General features: G+C 40.4%; 1 protein-coding gene across 4 annotated transcripts in view; it reads left to right on the forward strand.

Annotated features, from left to right (window-relative positions):
- The window catches only part of ZC3H12C (zinc finger CCCH-type containing 12C), an 82517-nt gene that overhangs the window by 15819 nt on the left and 41238 nt on the right, over positions 1–25460 (forward strand). For 3 of the 4 annotated variants that reach the window (XM_042904665.1, XM_042904666.1, XM_042904664.1), the window contains exon 2: positions 16938–17689. In XM_042904665.1, the coding sequence (XP_042760599.1) occupies positions 16938–17689 (752 nt within the window). Of the gene's footprint in view, positions 1–11400; positions 11666–16937; positions 17690–25460 lie in introns of those variants that run through there. The other variant, XM_042904667.1, reaches the window with a different exon arrangement.

Consider the following 25460-nt stretch of genomic DNA (forward strand, 5'->3'; position numbering starts at 1 on the left):
ACACAGTGTTCTGCATATTTTATTATCTGTCACATCTCTGGGCCTTCGATCCTGTTCTCTGGGCAAAAATCCCTTCTCCTCCCACCTTACCTCGCTCACCACCTTCCCCCCAGCCACAGACACATACACCATAGTCTGGGTGGGACTGACATCACCATCTGTCTGTACTCCCCTCTCAGAACCTTCTCAAATCATAGCCAATGTCCTTGTCTCTTGTACCCTTATGTGTTAATAGCATTAATTTTGACATACCCTCTACTACACAGATGGTCATTTATCGGGTTTCCCTAGTACAGCTTTATATCCCTTAGGGAGCATTTGTATCCATGTTTATATCGTCTCTCATCTTCGCTCAGCATTATCCCTTTGTCACAGCGGGTTTTAAATACACACTTGTTGAGTGAGCCCGTGGACTCCTGGAACCCAGATTTAAGCTCTCATGCAGTGTGGTTGGGTGCTCACGGACGATGCTAGTTCCCGCCTTTCATCAGAGCATTACTTCTTAAATGTATAAATGAAATGTGATCAGCTACCTAACTTCTATAAAAATGCCCCAAGAACCGAGGTACGCCATAATTAATGATGTTACTATCGATAAAATCCCTCAGTCATAGGAATTCTTTCTTTTCATAAAAGATTTTGTTCAATAGCAATTATTTAAGGGAAAAATTATCACAGCTTTAATTGTTCAATAGTTAATAACTTCTAGGTCTTAGGAGAAAGCTAACTCTGAAAAGTGAAGCAGTTTATTACTTTAGGAAAGTTCTGTGGAACTTTTAGGAAATTAAAATGTTAATGAAATTATGAGAGAGGTGGGAGGGGATCGCCTTGTCTAGAGCCATTTATTTCACAGCCCACCATCTAAATTGTTAAACTGAAGGAAATGCTTTCTTATTTTCTACAAGAAAAAAAAAAATCCTTGTTTGTTTTCAGGTGCCTCTCATTACTTTCTTCTAATTATGCTTCCATTTTCTCCCTCATCCGTTTACTCCTGCCCACCTTCATGCCAGTGTTTTTCTTCTGAATCACTGGCTCCCAACCACCTTTATCATCATGTTCCCTTTTGGCTTTCCCTCGGCATCTTGTAATTATTTTCACTGGCCGAGATATCATGACCCTTCAATCTTCAGCTTTTCTTACAAAAAGCTTGGGTATGTTTGGTTTTTCCAAACTAAATGTTTGGAACTAAACTAAGTGTATTAACTCATTTAATCTGTATAACAACCCTGTGCTGTTGGTGGTATTGTCCCCATTTTCTGGTTAATGAAACTGAGAGCAATTAAATAACTTGTCCACGTTACTCAGTTGTTGGAAGAGGGCATGGTATGGTGTTGGTTTTTATATTCATAAATTAAGAGGTCAGCCTCTTTTTCTTTGGACCCTATGCTGGAACAAACTCTGCCCTGGAATTTATAGTCAAGGTTCAGGGACGTGGTTCAGAATAGCACTAAACCAGATCTGTAGAAATAGTGGTTCCTCTATCGGAAAGCATGGCCCACCCAGTCTAGTCAGGCACTCTCTGGTACACTGACCGTATCCCTTTGCTAACAGCAAAATTGTGCCCAAATATGGCAAAGCAAATACATTAAGGAAAGTGACAACACAATCTTATTATTGATACAAAAATTCTTGGGGAAATGTAAGCATATATAATCCACAAAATGTAATTGTGTTTCTATATTAGACAATCTATTAATATAATTCATAATTTTAGTAAGCCAGAGAAAACAGTATGATCACTTTAACATATTAATGCAATCCACATTCCTGATTTTTTTCCCCGTATCTTTCATGTAGGAGGCAAATGTATTTCTATAAGTGATTTTTCAAAGGCTCTATATAGCATGATGTGTATATGTATAGTTGCATATAAACAAAGAATTGCATATAGCTCACACTTGCTGAATGCTTACTATGTGCCTGACACCATTCCAAGTGTTCTATATTAGCTCATTTAAATTTCAGAGCAACCATATCACATCTTTTTTTTTCTATTGAGAAAAATGGGGCCTGGCGTGGTAAATAAGCTCAAGGTGAGGTATGTATGTGTTGTATATCTGTATGTGTGAACACCACCTAGCCGGCAGTCCATATATGCTTAATAATAAGCTCCCAGAGGCATTCCCATCAGTATAGGGAAAAACACAAAATAGCCATTGTTATCTAATAATACAGTGTAATTAGACAAAAGCATGGAGTAAGAGATCTAAACATTGGTAAGAAAGAGGCCATGTGATGATTTTACGTTATTGTATGTATCTGGAAATCCCCAGAGCCTCAGGGAGACACTGATGGAAACATGCGGAGTTCACGGAGGTACCTAGTTCACTGAAGTTTTATGTGAATAAAATAATATTTTAGACACCAACAATAACTAGTCAGTAAATATAATGACAGAAGAAAAAAACCTTCATTCATAGCAGCAAGAACAAAAGCAAAACATTTTAAGACAAGCTTAGTAAGAAGTTTGTCTTTTGTGAAGAAATCAATTTTTTTTTTTTTTGCTGAGGTATAATTTACAGTCAATATCGTATGAATATTAGGTGTACATCATAGTATGTTCATACATTACAATATGATCCCCATGAAAAGTGTCATTACCAACTGTCGCCATACAAAGTTATTACAGTATTCTTGACTCCACTCCCAGGCTGTGGATTACATCCCCGTGGCTCATTTATTTTGTAATTGGAAGTTTGTACCGCTTAATCCCTTTTTTTTTTGCCCCTCCCCTGCCCCTCGTAACCACCAGTTTGTTTCCTGTATCTCTGCATTTATTTCTGTTTTGTTCATTTGTTTTGTTTTTTAGATTTCATATATAAGTGAAATTCCATGGTATATTTCTTTTTCTGAATTATTTCACTTAATCTCTCTAGGTCCATCCACGTTGTTGCAAATGGCAAGATCGCATTTCTTTTTATGGCTGAGTGATATGTGTGTGTACCAGATCATTCTTGATTCAACAGTTCAACAAATCAGCAGTACTTTTTAAGCAAGTCCTACTATAGCACAGTCTCCCTCCAGTTACCAATAGCTTTTTGATTAAAATCTGTCAAAACAGTTCTAAAGTATCTGCATGTACATGTAAAAATAGCCAAGAAGAGAATAAGAAAATGAGAAAAAAATGTAATTGGGGCACCTGGGTGGCTCAGTTGGTTAAGCGCCTGACTCTTGATCTCAGCTCAGGTCTTGATCTCAGGGTCATGAGTTCAAGCCCCGCATTGGGCTCTGTGCTGGGCGTGAAGCCTGCTTAAAAATGTAATGATGGAAGACTTGCACATTCAGGGTCCCCAATATACTATCAGTCTACAGTCTTAATATATGGTATAGGCACAGAAATAGAAAAAAATCAATGGAACAGAATTGATAGTAAGTAAGCCCAAGTTTACAGGACATTAGTATAAAATAGGGTCCTATCACTCCCGTCTCAGATGAAAAGCCAAGGCCTTAGTGTGACCTCCAGTCTTGCTTCTCACCGTAGGGTCAGTGGGCCAACAGCCATGGCCTCAGCTGTGAGCTTGTTAGGATGCAGTATCTCAGACCCCAGCCCAGACTTCCTCAGTCACAATCTTGAAGATGTTCATGGTGCAAATGCTGTGTAAAGTCTGTGAGGCACTGCCTTTTAGAGCTCCACTTGACCTGGCTTCTTATGTGGGTCCCTTTCCGTCCTCATCTTCTCAGTCCTCCCCCTGCTCACTTGCCACCCGTCCTGCTGGCCATGTTGCTGTTCCGTAAACACACACTCCTGTCAGGCTTTTGTACTAAATCTTCCCTCTTCCTGTGCACATTTTCTTTGCTGTCTGTGCAAATATCACCTTAGCAGAGAAGCCTTCCCTGACTGAAAGTTTCTTTGTAGCCTTTTCCATCGCCTGACACTTATGTATTGTATATATTCTCTCCCTGTCCCCCAGCCACACTACACAGTAAGCCTGGGGAGAGAAGGGGGCTTCCTTCATTCCTACTATCTCCCCAGCACCTGCACCTCAGAGGTGCTCAATTACTGAGTGAAACTGGCATTAAAAATACCAGTCCTAAAGGTTCTGAGGAGAGGGAGAAGTTACACTCAGCTCTTGTTTTTCATTGTACTTTTGTAAAGTTGCCGCAAGTCCTGAACCATTGCTCCTAGAGGAAATAGAGGAGTAAGTTCCTGTGAGCCTCCAGTCAAAACGCTTCCATGGACCAATCAACACATAAACCTGTTGCCAGTGTGTTGCTGTTTAAAGACTTTTTTAAAAAATGTTTTAACATTCACTTTTGAGAGACACAGTATGAGTGAGAGAGGGGCAGAGAGAGAGGGAGACCCAGAATCAGAAGGAGCTCCATCCGGGCTCTGAGCTGTCAGCACAGAGCCTGACGTGGGGCTCATAGTCCCAGAGCACGAGATCATGACCTGAGCTGAAGTCGGATGCTCAACCAACTGAGCCACCCAGACGCCCCGTAAAGACGTGTCATTTCATATATAGTGTTGGTTCGTTCACCCACACCAACCCCACGGCCAGCAGCGCTTGAGGTCGGGCCTACCTGGGGCGCGTGCTTTATATGCAAGGCCTTCCTGCGCTTCAGGACACTGGACAGCGCTTGAGCGCCAGGCTGGAGAGCCATTTAAACTGCAAATCCAACAAAAAGCACAAGATGCAGAAGACCCAGCAGTAAATAGTACTTTTCAGGAGCCGTGTTGACAGTAGGAGAGCTTGAAGGAAGAGGCACAGCCTCACTAAGTTCAGCCTCAGCTGGAATGTGCCTCAGGCAACTCCGATTTTCCACCTCTCCTCACACAGGCCCGCCAAACGGCTTTGAACGAGTATGAATTTGGAGGGAACAAATATTTCTTTACCAGGAGGCAGATTTGCAAACACAGAATCTGCCAGTAACGAGGACCACCTGTACATCAGTCTTTCAATAAATATGTATTGTGTTTCTCTGTGCTCTGCTCCTGGAATGATCTACCGCTCAAACATTTATCAAGTCCTGGCCATAGGCCAGGCCCTGTGCAAAACTCAAGTCCTCCAAAGATAAATTTAACTGTGTTCCAGGAAAGGTTTCTGCAGATTTGGGGCTTAGCTGAATCTTCAGTAGTAATGGGTAGGATTTTAACACGTGAAGCTGTGAAGAAAAGGTGTTTTAGAAGAAAAAACCTGTAAGTCACTGGCCATTTTAAACTTGGGTACCCATTAGACACACCTGGGCTATCGCCAGTTCAAAATAAATAAACGACTAAACCTCTCTAGGCATGAGATTCTGGCATCCATATCTTTTAAAACTCCCCAGATGGTTCTAGTGTGCAACCAAATTGAAAGAATCATTGCTTTAAATACTCATGTTTGGGAAGAATATAGGTTATGTGACAGGAAGATCAAATCAATCTGGAAAAGGAATTTTGGCCCAGGTATTGAAATGCTATCAGTTCTTTATTGCATATGTCTTGAGTGCCTATTGTATGTGGAGCACTTGGCGGGGTACGGGGGATCCATCAGCAAGACCCCAGGAGTCCCTGCCATGCTAGAGTTGACAGACGCTGTTGGCAGCTGTTGAGGGTGATTCACATTCTAAATTTAACTTCTTATAGTATATGGTGATTGGTATGGAGGAGTTTTGTCAGGGAGGCTCAGAAATCCACATTTAGTATCTAAATGATTACATCTCTCTCTTATGGAATAGAACTCTGTAGAGAAAAATGTTATGAACTCCTGTGCCGATTTCACTCGGCAGCGTCTAACACAACCGTTCGGTTGGCTAGCCTCTCCGTCTTGTTCAGTTTCTTGAATACCAGGACAGTTGGCTGAAGTGAGTAGTGCAGTACTTGGAAGTCACTGGCGTGAGGGCCTTACAGGGCCCTAGCTCTAGCATTTCATTTTCCCGTCTTAGAAGAATTGGTATGTCAGGAACTATTTCTATCATGACTATTAATGAGAATTTCGATGGAATTCTTAATAAAGAACTTTGGTTGGGTCATAGTTGGTTTGTAGTTACTTTTGTGTCATTTTCTGCATCCCATGCTTTTCTCTCTCCAGTTCCTTTCTACTCCGTTCACTCTTACACACTCTTCTGGGCCATTCGTAAGATCAGACCTTATGACAGAGCTTTCTTTTAATTCTGTCTGATAGTTATTCTTTATAGCCTGACTCTGTCAGTCTCACTTTTCAACAATGCTCTTGACCTAGCGGTGTTTGAATTAGTTTGCTGCGTGGAATTATTTAACACCTAAAGAACCAGACCCATGTCCGTCCTCCCCTGGGATGCACAGGCTGCAGGTACCATGTTGTACATGAGCGAGTACACAGTGGGTGGAGCGGGGGTAACGGCAGAGACAGTGGCCGATAGGGGCCCCCACAGCATCAGGAGAGAACAGTTCTGACTAGGCTTTGATAATGAGGTTGCAAATATTGTCATTACTGTAAGAGGTAAGGTGTCATCAGGTTGTCCTAATTCGGAGAATGTCTTACCTGTATTTTATATAAAATTACACACTTTGGGTCAGCCTTTCTTGGGAGTTTCAGTTATATTTAATGTAATTGTGTATTTTAATATGGATGATATCAGATGATTTCTACCTCTTTTAAAATCATTTGTGGTCTTTTATGCCCATGAATTTTCTCTCCCTTTACTCCCTTTTACATTAGCCGCTTTAGGAACCTGTGACGTGAGCATTCAGGATGTCATTTGTATTCACTGAGCTTTTCTAAAATTCCTTGTTCCTTGATTATTTACAAGTTTGATAAGAATTGAAGATCATCTTCTTAAAGTTTTTTTTTCTATTCATCTTTGAGAGAGAGCAAGAGAGCGTGCGAGTCGGGGAGGGGCAGAGAGAGAGGGAGACCCAGAATCCGAAGCAGGCTTCAGGCTCTCAGCTGTCAGTACAGAGCCCTATACAGGGCTCAAACTCACAAACCGTGAGATCATGACCTGAGCCGAAGTCGGACACCTAACCGAGTAAGGCACCCAGGCATCCCGAAGAGCATCTTTTTAAAGACTTACTGCTTAATGAATTTTCAAAAATACCGAATAAGAAGTTAATACTGGGAAATAATTGAAGCCTTACACTGTGGAGTATGTTGTCACTTAAAATGACTGCAGAAAAATTTTTGCTTTTAGTCTACAGGGAAGAAATAACTGTTTTTTGTGTATTTGCTATTTGTCTCTGAACCCTCTTAGTGATGTAGCACTGAAAGATTGTCAGACCCTTAGAATTTTGATATTGAGGGACATTATCTTCCCTCTTTTAAAAAAAATTTTAACATTCATTTTTGAGAGAGAGAGAGAGAGAGACAGAGCATGAGGGAGGGAGGGGCAGAGAGCAGGAGACACAGAATCCAAAGCAGGCTTCAGGCTCCTAGCTGTCAGCACAGAGCCTGACAAGGGGCTCGGACCCACAAACTGCAAGATCACGACCTGAGCCGAAGTTAGAAGGTTAACTGACTGAGCCGCTCAGGCGCCCCTTATCTTCCCTCTTATTACAGGACTTTTTCTTCTGTAGAACTTTTTTTTTTAAGTTTATTCTGAGAGCGAGCATGCCCGTGCATATGGGAGGGAGAGGCAGAGAGACAGAGAATCCCAAGTACAGGGCTCAGTCTCATAAACCGTGAGATCATGACCTGTGCCGAAATCAAGAGTCAGATGCTTAACCAACTGTGCCACCCAGGTGTCGCAGAATTGTTTCTTTTTTTAAAAAAACTTTCCCATTATATGTGTTTTAACAGTAGTCTGATCAGAGTTAATTTACCTAAGTCTGCTTACCATTTTTTGTTCCCCTTAATAGCTCTTGATAGCAAAAGCTTTTGTTGAGTGTGGTTTGAGGGGGTGTTTTTCCTGCCTTAGTTCTGAACCAAGTGAGAAATAGACAAAGGAGCCAGACAGATGGACATCAAAATAGCCTTTTTTTTGGTGGAACCATGGCAGAGCCCAGCTTGGAGGGCTTGATAACCTTGAACGTCCAGACTAGAAAGCTTTAACCACCCAGTCTTGGGCAGTGCTGGGGAGCAAGGCAGCCGTGTACTCTCTGTCCGTGGGCAGATGCCCAGGGGAAAAGGGCAGAGGAAGGGGCCAGGCTTTGCTTGCAAAATTCTTCTTCCCAGACTCCCCCACCAGATCAGTCCTCCTCCAGTGAGGAGGCAGAGGCCAGATGGAGTGCTGTACCCAAGGAGGCCACTGTAGTTGGGAAGTTGAAGCCAGAGCAGGAGACGCCAGGAAAAGACCTCTCATCACAGAGAGGCTGATGTGCCCTCAAGCCACCGCTGCCTTGGATGTTGACAGCAGCCTCAGTGGCAGAACCAGGGCTACAGGAACACTGCAAAGAGCTGAGGGCTCTTGGAGAAGCTCACCCTGTCATGAAAGAGAAATAAAACTCGCCCACGAGCACTTTCGTTCACATGCTGGTACCTGATTGATTTTGCTTCATTCTCTTACCCTGTGTGTGTAGATTAGGTTTTTGTAGGTTGGTTATTTTGTTTCTTAGTTTAATTCTCAAAAATTAGAGAAGAGTTTTGGCTGAAATTTTAACCTTTGAACCTTTGGGAGACAGTTGGGAAAATGTGACATGGTAATTTCACTTCCACGGTGTTACTGTTAGGATCAAGGAAGATCGTGTACTTTGGGAATCAAATCCACATTAGGGGGAAGGTACTGGGAAGCAGGCTTGTATCACCAGTGATAAAGAGAATTGATTTCCAGACATCAGCATCAGAGCCCACGTGTTCACATTCAGACTTGAGCAAACAAGGTCCTAACATTAGACACCCCCTTGGCATTGACAGATTTCAGCGTGCTCCCCAAATTACAAATGACACCTGCCTTGTTTTTTCCTGTCTTAGCCGCAGGCCTGCTCAGCCCTGGTTTGCGACGCCCCGGAGAGAGCCCAGTGCAGCTGTTTGTATTGGCTTTGGGGTGGGGCGTGGCGTGGCGGGAGGGGGGGTGGCGGGCAAGTGGACCAGGCAGGGCCTATGACTAAGAAAGCCAGACGGGCTTTTCACCTACAGATGTTTTAATGTGCTTAACATTATCCAATACTAGCAACCAAGATAGTCTAAATACCCCAGCAGGATCTGATTAGCTTTTTCAGATCACTGCCTTTATTTGCTGTTTGCAAAAAAGCTTAATCCAGTGCTAGAGATCAGGCTCCCTGCTGAGCCCTTGGGTAGTTTTCTCTCATTCTTTGTGTTCACAGTGGCAGGAATTAGTGAGAAGATTCCTCCTCCTCCTCCTGAATTAAAGCTATAAAGTAGTAACTATAGTAGCAGGGGATAAAGAGAAGAAAGGAAACCCAGGGGAAAAGAGAGGACTTTCTATTCATACTAAAGAGTTTCCTTTTTATACACACAAAAAAGTTTTAATATGAATTCATAAATATTGACCTGTCTCTCTGAGTGCCTAGCTTAGGTTTTATTAGGGTTTAGTTGTAACTACTTTGCTTTTGTGTGTGTTATATTTTTTGTTTTTTATTTTGCTAAATCAAACTCCCATTTTACCAAAAGAAGTACATTTGCTAACCATCCTAGTGGCCTTGATTTATGTTTCTTACTCCTTTTGCTCATGAAATTTTAAAGAGAAATACCACCACGTCACTTTTAAAAAAATTTTTAACTTTCTTCACTTCTGTGACATTCATATGCTTACCCAAGACATAAAGTCTAAACTCTGTGTAATTTACCTTATAACTTGCAGTAAACTACGTTAGAGATGCTTTATCTTTAATGCGCTTACAACATTAGACCATAGGCTCACCTCACTGCAGAAACATTACCGTAAATAACCCTTGGCAGAAAAAGAATGGTTTCTGCTTTAGACCTAATAATTACATTTAGTTAGAAAATATTTCCACAGATTTTGAACTTTTCTAGCATTCGGGAATGATATACCTTAATAAAATAGTAAACTCTTTTGAGAAAAAATATAGACAGTGATCTAAAGTATACTCTGCGTTTTTATTTTATTTCTGATAACAGGACTTTTTTAGGCTTCTGGTAGGCGTAAGGAATGTTTTCTTCAGTGAGATAACTGAAAATTTGTAACTGTATGGAGTAGGCCTTCCTCTTAGGTTGTAAATAGAGAAAATCTCATTGACACTTGAGTGGACACAGTAAGGGCGTGGCCAGGAGTCCCAACTGGCACTTTTCCCCCACGTATTCACAAATGACCCTAACGGAGAGCAGCTCCGGTATTTGTGATCGGTTTCTATCGTTAGGGGTGCTTTAACCAAATTTTACATCTTGGCTCTCATAATGATACAATGATAAATCCTAGGCTGTGCATAATTCAGCCTGTATCAGAAAGTCGAGTTTTAGTAGCAGCTCCTGCTTCACCTGGAGGAGAGTGCAAAGTGGGTGTGTGCTTGTGTGGGCGGGTGGGAGCGCGAGTTCACGAAAGTAGGTGGTGCGTAGGAGGTAGGTTTCCTTTAGCAGGGGAGTATTTTCACAGCACCTGAGGGGTTTTAAATTTTGGTTGAACTTCTTTCATTGAGGCCACTCAGGACGAAACTGCAGCCCTCAGAAGCAGGTAGTGGTAGCATTGTAAGTACTACATTCTGGAAGTTGGAAATAAATCTGGGGTAACAAGCTTCCTCCCTGAGGAGGTCCATTTTGGTAATTCTTCCCCCCATATTTCTTCTTCATAAAGTTAACTTGTTCCTGAGCTGGAATTTGAGCTGAAATACAAATCCCTTTAACAGGTATGATAATGTTGTATATTAGAACATAATGAAAGTTTTTATTTAATGAGACGAGTGAGTGGAATCCGTAATAAAAGAGTTTTACGTGGCGTTGCACATGTGTAAGGTGAGCCGTGCTAGCGATTTTAGGCTGAACGTAAGCAGTTTTGTCTAAATGTACAGTTTGGATGACACATTTGGCACACAGTTGGACCACAATCGTTTCGTCTTCCCACACTACAGGACTAGTGAACTCACTTTTTAAAATTCTGTTTGTAAGCTCTTATCGCTCCCCCTCCCTTTTTTGTCTTTTTATTGCCTTGCAACAAACGAACCAATACCTAAAAATATTTTGGATTTCCCGGTGTTTCCAGGGAAATCGTTTGACTGTAGCCTTCTGTCTCATTTCACTAGTCACTCATTTATTAAAGAAAGGGATTACTGCAGTAGGGAATCGCTACTTTGACACACTTCATTTTCTTTATTTCTCAAAACCCCAAAGCTAATAGACTGGAGTGGAGCCTCAACTTTTTGGAAACATGCAACTCTGACTACTTGAAAATAGAATTCGTTTCTTTGTTTGGTGCATGAAAAGCAAGGAGGAAAAGCCGAAGGCCGCCCAAGCCAGGTGTTTCTTGTTGGCAGCCTGCTGCCTAATGACTCGGCTCCCAAAGAGCAGCTGCCGGCGAGTGGCCTTTGTCTGGCCTATTGTTGCCCGCGCACCCCTCGTTAATACACACGCTGCCCGGGGCAGGCCCCGGGAATGACATCAACTCGCTTATCGTAGGAACCTGCGAACCTGACGCAGGGAGCCGAGCTTGGCCCGCATCTGCCCAACTAATTGTGAGCTCCCGCGCCGTGATTGGCTGTCCCTCCACTCGGTAATCGGTTCAGCAAAGACATTGCCATTGCATCTGTCCAACCATTCATTGTTCTTCCTGGCTGCCTGCACGTCTGCGGCTACCACTGTGTTAAGGAGTTCCCGCTGAAGCTGCTGCAGAAACGTCTTTGTATTTTCCTGCCGCCGTGAGTATCTGCGCTACTTAATGCCTGCCTTCCAAGTTCAACTTGGCTAAATACCGAGAGTATTGAACTTTGTAAAAGAGAGAATACGCCTCAAACGAAAGCCTACAGATTATTACGGAGTGCCAAAATACAAGATCATTCTCTCTGTAAAATACGTGCAGCAGATTTTTTACAGGTTTATCTTCTGGAGTCCGATCAGTCATTACAGCCTCACGAACCTTTGCAAGGCGCTGCGCATGGCACGTGATCATTCGGTACTTAAAGATAAGTGATGATCACATGTTCTGATATTTTGACAAACAGTGAATTAGGATTTTATCTTGTCACATTCTTAGGTTCTTTAAAGTGTCACTGTCAGACTTAGGTGCTCTAAGCTGATAGTAAGATATGATCGATTTTCCTACTGTCGTAAAAATCTAGCTTGGGGAGATGGACCGATGCACAGGTAGATGTTTCAGACAGCTTGCTGTAAATACAATGACTAAGTGTTCACCTGCTCTGTCAGCGGTTTTTGATAGCAACATAGAGTTCTGATTTCTCCCATCTCTTTTTCCCTGCAGTGGTTTCAAACATTAGGCTGAAGATGTCGTTCCAATAACTATTGCTTTCGCGAGTTGTGTAATGGGGAAAAGAGGAGGAGACAAAGACTTTCATCTATCAGTTGGGAGGGAAAGAGAGAGCATAAAGGGTTAAAAAGAGGTTTTCCTTTCTACCACATGCCCTATTGTGTGAACATATGCAGGAGTCTATTGAAAGTTTTCAGAAGATGGGCAGGCCACCAGTTGCTGGTCTCCTGCCGTTCCAGTAGACATCTGCTGCCCCAGAGCATTAACCAATCTGTTGAAAGGGACATCCTTCCTTTGTTAGCTAGAGGGATGCGGACAACAGCACTCACTGAAATACAATGGTAATTAAATACACAGAGACTACAGCAGTAGGTATTTATTACATATTCATTATTTTATTTTCATTGTTCTCATAGTATTACCATTTGGATAACAACCAGAACCCACTTTATGGCATTGTAACTTTACATTACAAACAAATAAGTTGATTTAACAACTTTGTGGTCTAATATTCCGGATCTGTGAGGCTCTTTAGAATAAAAAAACAAAAACTTTTTTACTGCATTTGAGGTGAAGGATTATCCAAGTCATCTAATGAGAACTTTCAAAGATCTCACCAAATGGGGGAATTCGTGTGTATACAACACATTTCTAGTAAATAACCGTTCTATTATAAACCTACTTTCAGCTAATAGAAAGTTTCTTTTTGACAATTAAAATAGTTACACTTCATCATCTACAAAATTCGCATGAAAATTTGGTTACTTTTCAACAAATAATATTATTTGATTTTTAATCTATTAGGCCTTTGGCAAAGAAAATTATTTCTGTGTCCAGTATAGTATCTGGACGGAAGCTATAGCTTTGTAAGTGTAGAAATCTGTGTTCAGACCATTATATTTTTGCCCAGTGCTTTTTGTATTCATGAATATAGTGTGTAAAGGCCAATTACAACAGATTCCTGATATAAACCTTAAAAGTTAAGTCATATTTTTTGTAGTTTTTTGATAATGATGGGAGTATAAACGCTGACCTGTTTTATGTGTGAAATTTTGTCTACATTGCTTCTTCATGAACTGGGGGAAATTAGCCTTATTGGTTAATAGTTGATGAAAGGTGGTTTACATATGTTTGCATTTGAGTACATGCAAACCTTAAAAGTCTAATAAGCAATTTAGAGTTAAGGAGAAAAGTATTTTCTGTCTTACATGTAATAAGAAATGTGATGTTATTGAAGTCTTTGCTGTCTTTTTCAACATTACGCTGATAATTTTGAAGGCCCTGAACGAGAGTAAAGACGCTTTACTGTTCTTTGTCCTAAGATTTCTTGTAATAATTCCTTTAAGTTTTGCACATGACATGAACAAGTACTGCAGCCTATGAAAATATTTTTTCAGCTTTTAAATCTTAAGACTAGCCTTTAATATTTTATTGAATGATTTCAAGATCATTTGTGAAAAAAATTTTAACTGCCATATTAAGTCAGGGCAGTCTTTTACTAATTACGAATGGGTAAGGAAGCATTTCAGAGATGAAAGTTTTAAAAACCAAATGTTTGCCATTTGATCGGTACAAATAAGGCTGCTTCAGATTTGGATTATGCAGTGAAGAAAATCTGTGTGTCTTATAGGCCTGGTAACAACTCCTTTGCCCTTATTCTTACTGTTTCATATTTAGTCTGTTGATTGACAGGAACTAAAAATTATTTAACTGCTTGTTTAGGGAAGATGACGTTGGAAAACTCTGAAGTAACCAGTTGAAATATAGAACATGAAGAGAGAGGCCTGTCACTGTGGAAAAAAAGGTTCAGTGAGAATATTTGAAAAGAAAAAACTGTTTTGCCTAACAACATAAAATGTTAGTTTTTTTTTTAAAGTAGGGTAGATCAAGCTTACTTTTATCCTTAGTGTTAAAAATCGTGTTAGCCCAGTTATCGTAAACTTTTTAAATAGGATATATAAATTACATGAGTGATTATAAGTTAAAGGTGTGTGGTATTCACTACATTTGTATACAGTTGCGTTTTCTGTGGTTTAATATTATAAAAAGTAAACTATTGGCAATCTCATTTTTTTCTCCCTATTTTATCATTATAGCTGTAGAATAAAATTTAATAGTAGAGCAGTTTTACATTGTGTCATGAACACTTTTTTAGATTAGACTGAAGTGATATAGAAAGATTTAAATATTTGTTTAGGGTGGATCATTTATGGTTTAAAAATCTTTACAGTATTGGGTTTCATTTCTTTGGAAAATGGGAAAATTCAGAATAATTTCACTTACTCTTTAAACATAACATTTCATTTCCCTGTTCCCCAGTGGCTGTGTTTTTGATAAAGTATTCATCTTTTCTGAAACTGTCCCAAAGGAGGACACTACTGCTCAATATTAAAATAATATCTCCTACTTCAAGTCGGGGATTGGGTCAGTGAGTCATTACCATGAAGAATTATCCCACAACAGCGCTTGTGCAGAACCCAAACTTTTCGGGGGAGATCAGCAGCGTGGCCCATTAAATACACTTCCTGTAGTCAGAACAGATTGCGGGGTTTACAGAACAATGATGTGGGAGCTTCCAGATTGGCCTGGCAGCTGCATTGTTCTCGGAGGGTAAACCAGACGCACTTAAGTCCCAGTCTCTTTTATAGGCTTTTGTTCATACCAAATTATTCTTTGACTGTGCTAGCATTCATGATGGCATGTTAAAAGAGTGCAGCTTAGCAACCAGCTTCTGGTTGCCAGGCAGCCCAGCTTCCAATAGGGTTTTCCTTGTTCGAGATACTTTTGGTGGGAGCTCTGCGAAGGCCACGGTGCAGATTTTTCTTTTAACTGTATCCCTTCATTAGGATTCTGTTGTGATTTGTTACTTGCATTATGGTGTCAGTATATTACAGTAGTTAATAAATCACTGGGTGTAAAGATGTGCTTTCAGAATCCCTTCCTTTAATTCTAAATAATTGGGCTCGTGCATATCCATATTAATAGAAAAAAAATGAAATAGATACGGCTCAGAGCTCTCCTAAAGAGTGTTTCTTTTTATCAGTTGTGCCGTCCCAGGCCAGGAGAACTTGATGTTCCTTTAAGACGAATGAACGCTCTATTAATAGAACAGCGTTATCTGTCTTCTCGAGGGATAAAACCCGGAGAAACTCCTGTAGAAGTGTGTAGGAGTTCCACACGGAAGAAATGTGAAGTGTGTGGTTATCAAGCTAAAGATTCCATGTTCTGTTCTCTAGTATTTACCATACTTAATAGAATTTATTTCATTATGTGGAAATACTTCACTCTCTAATAAGTTCACCAAGTATGCATTCAGATGTTTGACTTCTTAGAAGAACACTTAGCATTTTTCTCTTAACATTTATATAATAGCTCCTTTCTAGTGTAAATAAGATGTTGAAGAGCTTTAGAATAAAATGTTTTTTACAATTTTCTTTTTTAGATTACTTAAATAGGTGTTTTATGACAGTCTCAAATTCACCTACCCCTGCCTTACTAATCTCCCAGATGGAACACTGGAATTGCCTTAATAAGTAAATTTACAGCCCTTGCACTGAAGCACAAGAACAGATAATTTTATTTTGCTAACCTGTTCCTGGTAGAGAAATAACAATGATTCCCAATAGACTTTGAGGAAAACTAGTAAAACAGCAAAAGCATTTTAAACAGTAAAGCATTCCTGGGGGTGGCAGGGGAGGGAGTAGCAGAAAGGATGACTTTTTAGCGAAACGTAGATAATGGTGAACTAATTATCTGATATAATACAGGGAGATATTTTCTTCTGTAAAATGCAGGAAATTAAGATAACGGTCAGTGTACTTAACTGTATGCTGCTAATTTTATGAGAACGATTTCATTTCTGCGCTTTCTAGCAATGTGCACAGAATAAAAAAGAGCTCTTTTCCCCTGGAGTGAAGTAGATGGTAGTGTCCTTGACAGTAAGGGTGGCGTGTCATTAAGATTTGTATTTGTTACTATGTTCAGTAGTCACAAAATAAAGATTGTTAGGACAAAACTGTTCATCTCCTAAACGGAGTAGAATTCACTCTGTAATTATTTCATTCTTTGTTGGCCGTTGTACAATTGTGCTTTTACAGCACACCACGTAAATTTTTTTTGAAATGTCTTTAGGTTGACATAAAGTCAACCTAAAGTCGTTAAGCTTGATCCAAATTAACGTCAATTTTTCAATTACAGTAAAGTTAATATTTTCCTTTCTCTCCGTATGGCTTTCTCTTTAATCTTTACAGATGTTTATGAACTCTTTTAGAGAACTTGTACAGAACCTATCCTGGTATATCTAAAACATGCTTTTGGGTAATGTTCTAGGTGTCGCTCTGGAAACATTGGTCTTTCTGACAGTGGAAAGATCTCTTCCGTGATGGTCGAGAAGCATCATGACACAGTGGGCGAAGCATGGGTTTGGGAGTCGGGCAAAACTGGGTAAAAAAAAAACCCAGTTCCACTGGTTATTTTCTTTGTCACCTCAGAGGGATCGCATGGCATTCTAATTCCTAACTTCTTCATCTGAAAAACGGGGCATGATGCCATCTTGGGCAAAGGTGTTCCGCGGGATGAGAAGATGTAGGTAACTGCAAAGTAGGTATTCAGTATAGTTTGGTAATAAATAATCTTTCAACTTCTTCACTGAAACAGGAATGAAACTGTACATAAGAGATTCTAAATATTTTGCATTTTTTCTCTAGGAATACGGGGTGCTTTGCATTCAGGAATACAGAAAAAATAGCAAAGTGGAGTCAAGTACACATAACAGCTTCATGGGCTTGAAGGATCATCTGGGGCATGACCTAGGCCACCTTTATGTGGAGAGCACTGACCCACATTTAAGTACATCTGTACCTTGGTCAATGGTGGAAAAGCCAACAATGGATAAAGTTAATTCCGGGAAGGAAGAGAAAGAGGTGTCTGAAGAGAATGTGAGCTCTGGTGACTCTGAAGAAAGCACAAATTCCGATAACGAGTCAGACCAGTCGAGAAGCATTTCAGCAGAGCCATGCTTATTAACCAAGACTCACAGACAACTGTGTAGGTCTCCCTGCTTAGAGCCTCACATACTCAAACGCAGTGACATTTTGCAAGACTTTAAACCTGAGGAGTCCCAGACTACCTCCAAGGAAGTGAAGAAACCCCCCGATGTGGTGCGAGAATACCAAACAAAACTAGAGTTTGCACTGAAGTTAGGCTATTCTGAAGAACAGGTTCAGCTTGTGCTCAATAAACTCGGTACCGATGCTTTAATCAATGACATCTTGGGAGAGCTCGTCAAGCTTGGAAACAAAAGTGAGGCCGAACAGACGGTTAGTACGGTCAACAGTCTCACGCGGGAAGCGCCTTCCCTGGAGTCTCAGCGGTCGGACTCTCCGATGCAAGAGCTCGTGGCGGATGACGGGGAGAACCTGAGACCCGTAGTCATCGATGGCAGCAATGTGGCCATGAGGTAAGTGCCAAAGTCTTCACTGGGTATTACTAAACCATCTTTGAGAGGTGTTCCTAGTGTCGTGACCAATTTCTCTTCTAATAGTCACTGAAGTCAAGGTTATTCTGCATCCCCACATTAGCTTATGTATTTTTTGAAAAATTTTTAATGTTTTTATTTTTGAGAGAGAGAGAGAGCAGGGGAGGGGCAGAGAGTGGGGGACACAGAATCCAAAGCAGGCTCCAGGCTCTGAGCTGTCAGCACAGAGACTGACGTGGGGCTCGAACTTGTGAACCAGGAGATCACGACCTAGGCTAAGGTCGGCCGCTCAAGCGGCTGAGCCACCCAGGTGCCCCTAGCTTACATATTTGGAATCGCATCTCTTTCACTTTTCTTCCTCCCAGCTGCCAGGGGGCTCTGCCAGTTCTCCTCCCGTTCATCCTTAGATACAGACCCTCTTTCCCCAGATACATGTCTTTTTGTTCCTCATCCGGCTAAATTACTGTGCCATAGAAATCCATGTATATTCCTGGTTGAGTGTTGACCACTAGTTTTAAACGAAGAACTTGACTGTGATAATATTCAACAATTTTGGAATCAGATAAACAGTCTATTTCTAGGTGAAGTCAAATAATCCTAGGGGAAAACACCAATTCCTTCAGAAAACTGTTTATATTGATTTGGGAACAAATCAAAGTTAGAGTTTCAAATTTTTTTGTTTCACTTAAGGAATGTAAATTCAAAAATAATTCCTTACAAGCTGGGGATAAAAAAGCCAAAGCGAAACTTCTAATGAAATTCTTTCTATGAATTTTAAGAACTCAAAATTTTAAGTGCATCTAAATTCAATTAGTATAAAGTAAATAACCAATGTTCAGAACACTATGAGGCTTATAAAGATGTGTAAAGGCATTGATTCTTTCAGAGAGCTTAGCATTTCACACATGGTTTCTTAAAAAGTGATCTGAGGATACCACAGAATCGTCGCAGAACTTATTAGAAATGCACATACTAGATCAGTGCTGTTCATTGGAAATGCACTGTGAGGCATGTGCATCATTTAAAATTTTCTAGTACCTACACTGAACAGTTAAACAGGTAAAATTAACATGGATGATATATTTTATCTAGGCTTATAGACCCCAAATATCCTTTCAACATGTCATTGATAACGTTATTATTAGGTATTTCGCCTTACTGTTTTGATACTAAGTCGTAAAGTTGGCTATCTTACACTCACAGCACGTCGCCGTTCAGACGAGCCTTACTTCAAGTCCTCAAGGGCCACCTGGAGCTGGTGGCCACCATACTGGGCCGTGTAACTCTAGAGACCTGCCAGCTCTCCACGCGGACTGCCCAAGTCCAGACCCAGGTGCAACTCACACATCTCCTTGTGTAACGAGTATGCCAGCTACCAAGAATGTGTACTGACATTTGAGAAGCACTGTTTTTAGCGGGTGAGGGTGAGGACTTACACACAGGGTATGAGAAGGACCAATTTGTAAGCCTCAAGATAACCTTCTCAGGTAGGACCAGCATTATCTTTCTTTCAGTTATAAGCCAATGAGACTTGCAGGATTTGCGTTGCTCCTCCCAGGTAAAGCATAATTCAAACCCATGTATACCTGACTTCGAAGTCTGTACACTTTTTTTCGGATAATGAGAGATAAAAACAAGTTGAAAAGGTTCAAGTCAGACCTTCTAAGGCCTTGAGTGCCAAGCGAGAGAATTTAAACTTGACCCTAATCCAAAGATAATTGAAGATTTTTGAGAAGAGGACTATAAGAGTACAGTTGTGCCTTAGACTGATAACCTAGCAGTGATGTTTAAAGTGGATCATAGGGACACCTGGCTCAGTTGGTTAAGCATCCAACTGCAGTCGCTTCTCGGCCTTTTGGCTAAGGTCAAGTGTAGTGTCCAACTTCAGCTCAGGTCATGATCTCACGGTTCGTGGGCTCTAGGTCTGTTTCGGGCTCTGCGCTGACAACACGGAGCCTGCTTGGGAGTCTCTCCCTCTCCCTCTCCTTCTGTCCTTCCCTGATTCCCACTTTCTCTCAAAATAAATAAACTGGAAAAAAAAGAAAGTGGATTATAGGAGGTAGATCAATTTGGGTGCAAAAAACCCTTTCTAATGGGATAAAGAGGGCCTAAAGTGGCATAGAAGTATGAAGTGTACGTACGGCCTTGAGAAGTCTTTCAGTAAAATAACCTACTGTTTAATCTTTCCCGAATGAGTTTTTTTTTTTTTTTTTCCTTGTAAAAATCCAGAACTAGCGAACAATTACTTTAGCAGAGTGATCATTTGTAAGGTCTAAACATCATGGAATCTCCAGGGGAGAGCCTAACGAAGGAAGGTTCTGGAGGGTCACCTGTAACTATAGCCAGATATGACAATCACCAGGGCAAGTCTTGGGCTCTACGCTTGGAGAATCTGAAGGAACGGGGCTGTGGTAGAGCCCACATGATCATATATTTTTGAAGGGTGAAGGTATTTCGGATGTGTAGCCATTGTCAAAAATCACTTAGCATGAAATGTGCATATTTACAGATCAGGAAGCAGAAGAAAGTGGTAGTTCAGGGAAAGAGTAGTGTGAAAAGCACAAATGTTAGAAAAAAGTAAAATGCTAGAAAAACCAAGGATGTACAAATGCCGTCAAACTCGAAGAAGAGCAGGCTTTAAGGAGAGAGATTAGAGGACACGACAGCCAGGAAGTCACTGTCTTCAGGAATGCCATGTGGCATTAAAGATGGAAGCCCGGTTACAGGGATGCCAAGAAAAGAAGCAATGGGGGTGTCTGGCTGGCTCAGTCAGTAGAGCACGTGACTCTTGGTCTCAGGGTTGTGACTTCAAGCCCAACAGTGGGCATAGAGCCTACTTGAAAAAAGAAAAAGGAAAGAAAGAAAGCAATGAAGAACTACAGCTAGATCAGTATTGTAGAAAGTTGACAGAGGAAGGGGAAAAACAGGATGAAGGAATGTTGGGGCAGGATTTTGTTTCGTTTTCAGTTTAAGAATGAACCTAGATAAGGAGGGGGTGGGAAAGAGAGTCTCCACAGGAGACAAAGACAGTAAGACTAGGACGGTTTGGCCTTCAGACCGAACCAACTGCAATTCTGACGGAGGAAACAAGAAAGGCACAAGTGGAGTATTTGGCGTTAGAGGGGAACGCACTTTTAGAGAGGTGCAAAGGGCATGAGATTTATAAAACCTGGAGCCCGCAGAAATGAATTTCCGAGATGGGTGTCCTTTAGATAAATGATGTCACAGTTGGGTCAGCCTCACATCAACTCATATGACCCAAACCGGCTCCCAATGGAAATGAAAGGTACTTGGATAATGGAAAATTTACGTAAGACTCTAAACTTTACTTCTCCCACATGGTGAAAATTATCCACAGGAAAACTGATTCAAAAATAGATGGCATAATGAAGGCATTTGAACAATCTATTCTTACATAATTATGAAAACAAACGTCTACCCCCACACCCTTTTGGCACCCCCCTGTATCGCTTGCTGTAAAGACGGGACAGTGCAGATTCTGTTCTCCTCTCTGTCATATATTTTAATCTGACACTTAAACGAAAGTGCTTCAGGCATTTCAGGACAGAACAGGTTGACAGGAAATTTTTATTATAGCAGAATTATACTGTCAGTCACAATAAAATGTTGTACCACGTCCATAACTTTGAAAGTGCCAGAACTCATGAAAATTCATAGTAAACTTTCATATTCTGCCATTTATAAGATCTACATAAAGTAAAAAAAGTCATTTAAAAATACATATCTACTTCAGACTCATAATCTTATTTTAACAGAAATGTAGATAGATTTCATCCATGTCATGTCTCATAAAATATAACATGGTTTTACTTTTCAGATTAATTTCCCACTCCTGATAAGTTAAGCAAACCTATTACATAATAAATTCATACGCAAAATAAGTAAATACAAGCATGAGTTAAGAATAGAGTACTATTTTATTTTCTTTCTGATCTCTCAGACAGAATGATTCCATATATAAGATGAGTATATTTTAGTTTCATTTAAATGCTAGCTATAGAAGTGATAGAAAATGATTAGATAGAAGTTAAAGGTAGAAAAGCCAGGGCATTTTTATTGAAATTGCCAAAGGAGACTTTTAAAAAAATTAGTTCTCGGGGCGCCTGGGTGGCTCAGTCGGTTGAGCGTCCGACTTCAGCTCAGGTCATGATCTCACGGTTGGGGGGGTTCGAGCCCTGCGTCGGGCTCTGTGCTGGCAGCTCAGAGCCTGGAGCCTGCTTCGGAATCTGTGTCTCCCTCTTTCTCTGCCCCTCCCCCGCTCGCATTCTGTCTCTCTCTCGCTCTCTCAAAAATAAATAAAAATTTAAAAATTTGTTTAAATTCGTTCTTTACATACCACTTTTGTGATTCTGAATTGTTAAAACTTTCCAGCCCCACTTTCAGAACTGAAAAAGGGGGAAGTCTTACGGGCTTGTTATTAGACTTAAAGGTAATTAATACCAAGTGCCTGGGATGTAATAGGTGTTCAGTAATTACGCTTATACTGCATTAGCTCTAGATTCTAGATTTCAATCCAGAATATAGTAACTCATGTAATGAATACTTTGTTATCCCAGGGTTTTATTTAAGTGTTGAATAAGCATAGCAATTTAGCAGTCCATTTTGTTCCTATGATTTATAGGAATATTTTAATTTTTGCCTTAATTTTATATCGGTGGTTTTCTGTGATGATTTCTACAGTTTCGTAAAGGAGCCTTGGATCTTAGATCTGGGTGCCTTCAAAGTTACACAGAGACAAGCCGCATAACCAAGATAGACCCCAGAGGTCCCAGGGTTGCAGGGGTCCTACTGTGTTGCCTTGGAGGGAGCATGCTTCTACTTCCCGTTGACCAACATGCTTTATTTTCCTTTATGTTTATTTATTTTGAGAGAGAGAGCGAGAGCACACGTGTGCGTGAGCAGGGGAGGGGCAGAGAGAGTGGGAGAGAGTCCCAAGCAAGCTCCATGCTATCAGTGTGAAACCCAGCTCGGGGCTCAAATTCATGAACCGTGAGATCATGACCTGAGCCGAAATCAAGACACTGAACCAACTGAGCCACCCAGGCGCCCCTGATTAATATGCTTTTTAGAATGCGCCACATGGATAGAAGTTCTGGGTAAGTCTGTTGAATAAACAATTCACCAAAAATTGACAGTTAAACCCAGAACTTACTGTAGCATAATTTGTGATACTATTTCACTGCTAAGTATGGAGGACGTCAGTGTGTTAAAATAGAAAGGTGAACTAAGTTTAGAGAAAGCCCTAAACTTTTGCATATAAAATAGTAAGAATTCAAAACCTGTTGGGTTTCTGAAATATGAAACAGAGTGAAAGTTATATTGAGTGGAGCTGGAGTAACAAATCCTGACAAAAAGTGCGGTTGGTTTTAATTCCTTAAAAAAAGAAAATCCCTCTTTAGTAATTTAGCAAACTGGTCATTCAGTCAATAGGCCTCTTTCCTTAATGGGACAGATACTTGATAATGTAGATATTCCATGAAATGCATGCCTCAGAAATAAAGCATGATTAATATTTATCATATTTCTGAAATTAAATTCTTAGGATACTGTGATTTTCATTTCCTCCAAGTAGCTTTACAACTTTTCAAACCCTGTGATTCCGTTAAACCGGAATCAGCAGAGTTGAATTCGTCTCAGTCCACATGTATCCAGTAGTTTAAATTTTTTTTTTTTTTACATTTATTTATTTTTGAGAAACAGAGTGAGACAAAGCGTGAGCGGGGGAGGGGCAGAGAGACAAGGAGACACAGAATCTGAAGCAAGCTCCACTCTTTGAGCAAGCGGTCAGCACAGAGCCCGACGCAAGGCTTGAACCCACGAACTGTGAGATCATGACCTGAGCCGAAGTCGGATGCTCACCCGACTGAGCCATGCAGGCGCCCCTGTGTCCAGTAGTTTAAATTCATATTTTTCCTTAAAGAAATCCAGTGCTCTTTTCTTTTACATGTGGCTTAAGTTACCAGGTGACTTGTCCTGTCATTAACGAAGTACAGTTCTGAGAACTGTCATGGATGGGAGTATGATTAACTTGGGGTCAGTGTACTTTGATGCCTGAGATTCCTTGATTTCCTTTTTCTTTTTAAAAAAAATTTTTTTTATTTCCTTTTTCTTGAAGTATAATTCACAGACCATGTTATATTAGTTTCAGGTGTACAACATACCGACTTGACAATTCTATATGTTGCTCAGCGTTCACCAGGATAAGTGTAGTCACTGTGCACCGTTATTACGATAATATTGACTGTATTCCCTATGGTGTATTTTTCATTTCCATGACTTATTTATTTTATGTCTGTAAGTTTGTACCTCTGAATCCCCCTTATCTGTTTCACCCGTCCACCACCAGCTTCCCCAGTGGCAACCACCAGTTTGTTCTCTGTATTTAATTGTGTTTTTTTTCTTTTGTTTAGTCGTTTGTTTTGTTCTTAGATTCCACATATAAGGGAAACCATAGGGTATTTGTCTTTCTCAGCCTAACTTACGTCACTTAGCCTAATACTAAGTCCATCCCTGTTGTCACAAATGGCAAGATCTCACTCTTTATGACTAAGTGATATGCTTGTGCATGTGCGTGCGTGTGTGTGTGTGTGTGTGTGTGTGTGTGTAGGTGTGTAACTATATCTTCTTTATCCATTTAACTCTAGATGAACACTGAGATGGCTTCCTTATCTTGGCTATTGTACATAATGCTGCCATAAACATAGGGGTGCATGTTTCTTTTTGAATTAGTGTTTTCCCTTTCTTTGGGTAAATACCCAGTAGTGCAGTTACTGCATCGTGTGGTGTTTCTATTTTTAATTTATTGAGGAACCTCTCTACTCTTTTCCTCGGTGGGTGCATCAGTTTGCAATCCCACCAACAGTGCACAAGGGTTCCCTTTTCTCGACATCCTTGCTAGTTTGTTTTTTTGGTGTTGAATTGTATGAATTCTTGAGATATTTTGGATATTAACCCTTACCAGACATACCATTTACAAATATCTTCTCCCATTCAGTAGGTTGCCTTTCATTTTGTTCGTTTCTTTTGTGCAAAAACTTACTTGGATGTACTTGCAATAGCTTATTTTTGCTTTTGTTTCCCTTGCCTAAGAAGACATATCTAGAAAAATGTTCCTACAGCTGACGTCAAAAAACTCACTGCCTTTGTTTTCTTCTAGGAGTTTTATGGTTTCAGGTCTTAAATTTAGGTCCTTAATCCATTTTGAGTTTATTTTTTGTGTAAAGAAATATTTACTTTGGAAATATTTTATTTAGAAGTACAAATTTTGGAGCAAGAAAGTGGTCCAATTTCCTTCTTTTGCATGTAGCCATCCAGTTTTCCCAGCACCATTTATTGAATGGACTGTCTTTTCCCCATTGTATATTCTCTCCTTCATTATAAATTAACTGACCATGTAGATGTAGGTTTGTTTCTGGGATCTCTAGCCTATTAAATTGATCTGTTTGTGGGCCAGTATTATACTGTTTTGATTCATAGAGCCTTGCAGTATATCTTGAAATCTGGGGTTGTGATATTTCCAGCTGTTCTTCTTTCTCAAGATTGCTTTGGCTACTCAGATTCTTTGGTGGTTCTTTACAAATTTTAGTATTATTCTACTTTTGTGAAAAATGCTACTGGTGTTTGATAGGCCTTGCATTGAATCTATGGATTGCTTTGGATAGAATGGACATGTTAGCAATATTCTTCAAATCCATGAACTTGGTGTATCTTTGCATTTGAATCATCCTTATTT

The sequence above is a fragment of the Panthera leo genome, chromosome D1 (genome assembly GCF_018350215.1).
Source record: "Panthera leo isolate Ple1 chromosome D1, P.leo_Ple1_pat1.1, whole genome shotgun sequence".
Lineage (NCBI taxonomy): Eukaryota > Metazoa > Chordata > Mammalia > Carnivora > Felidae > Panthera > Panthera leo.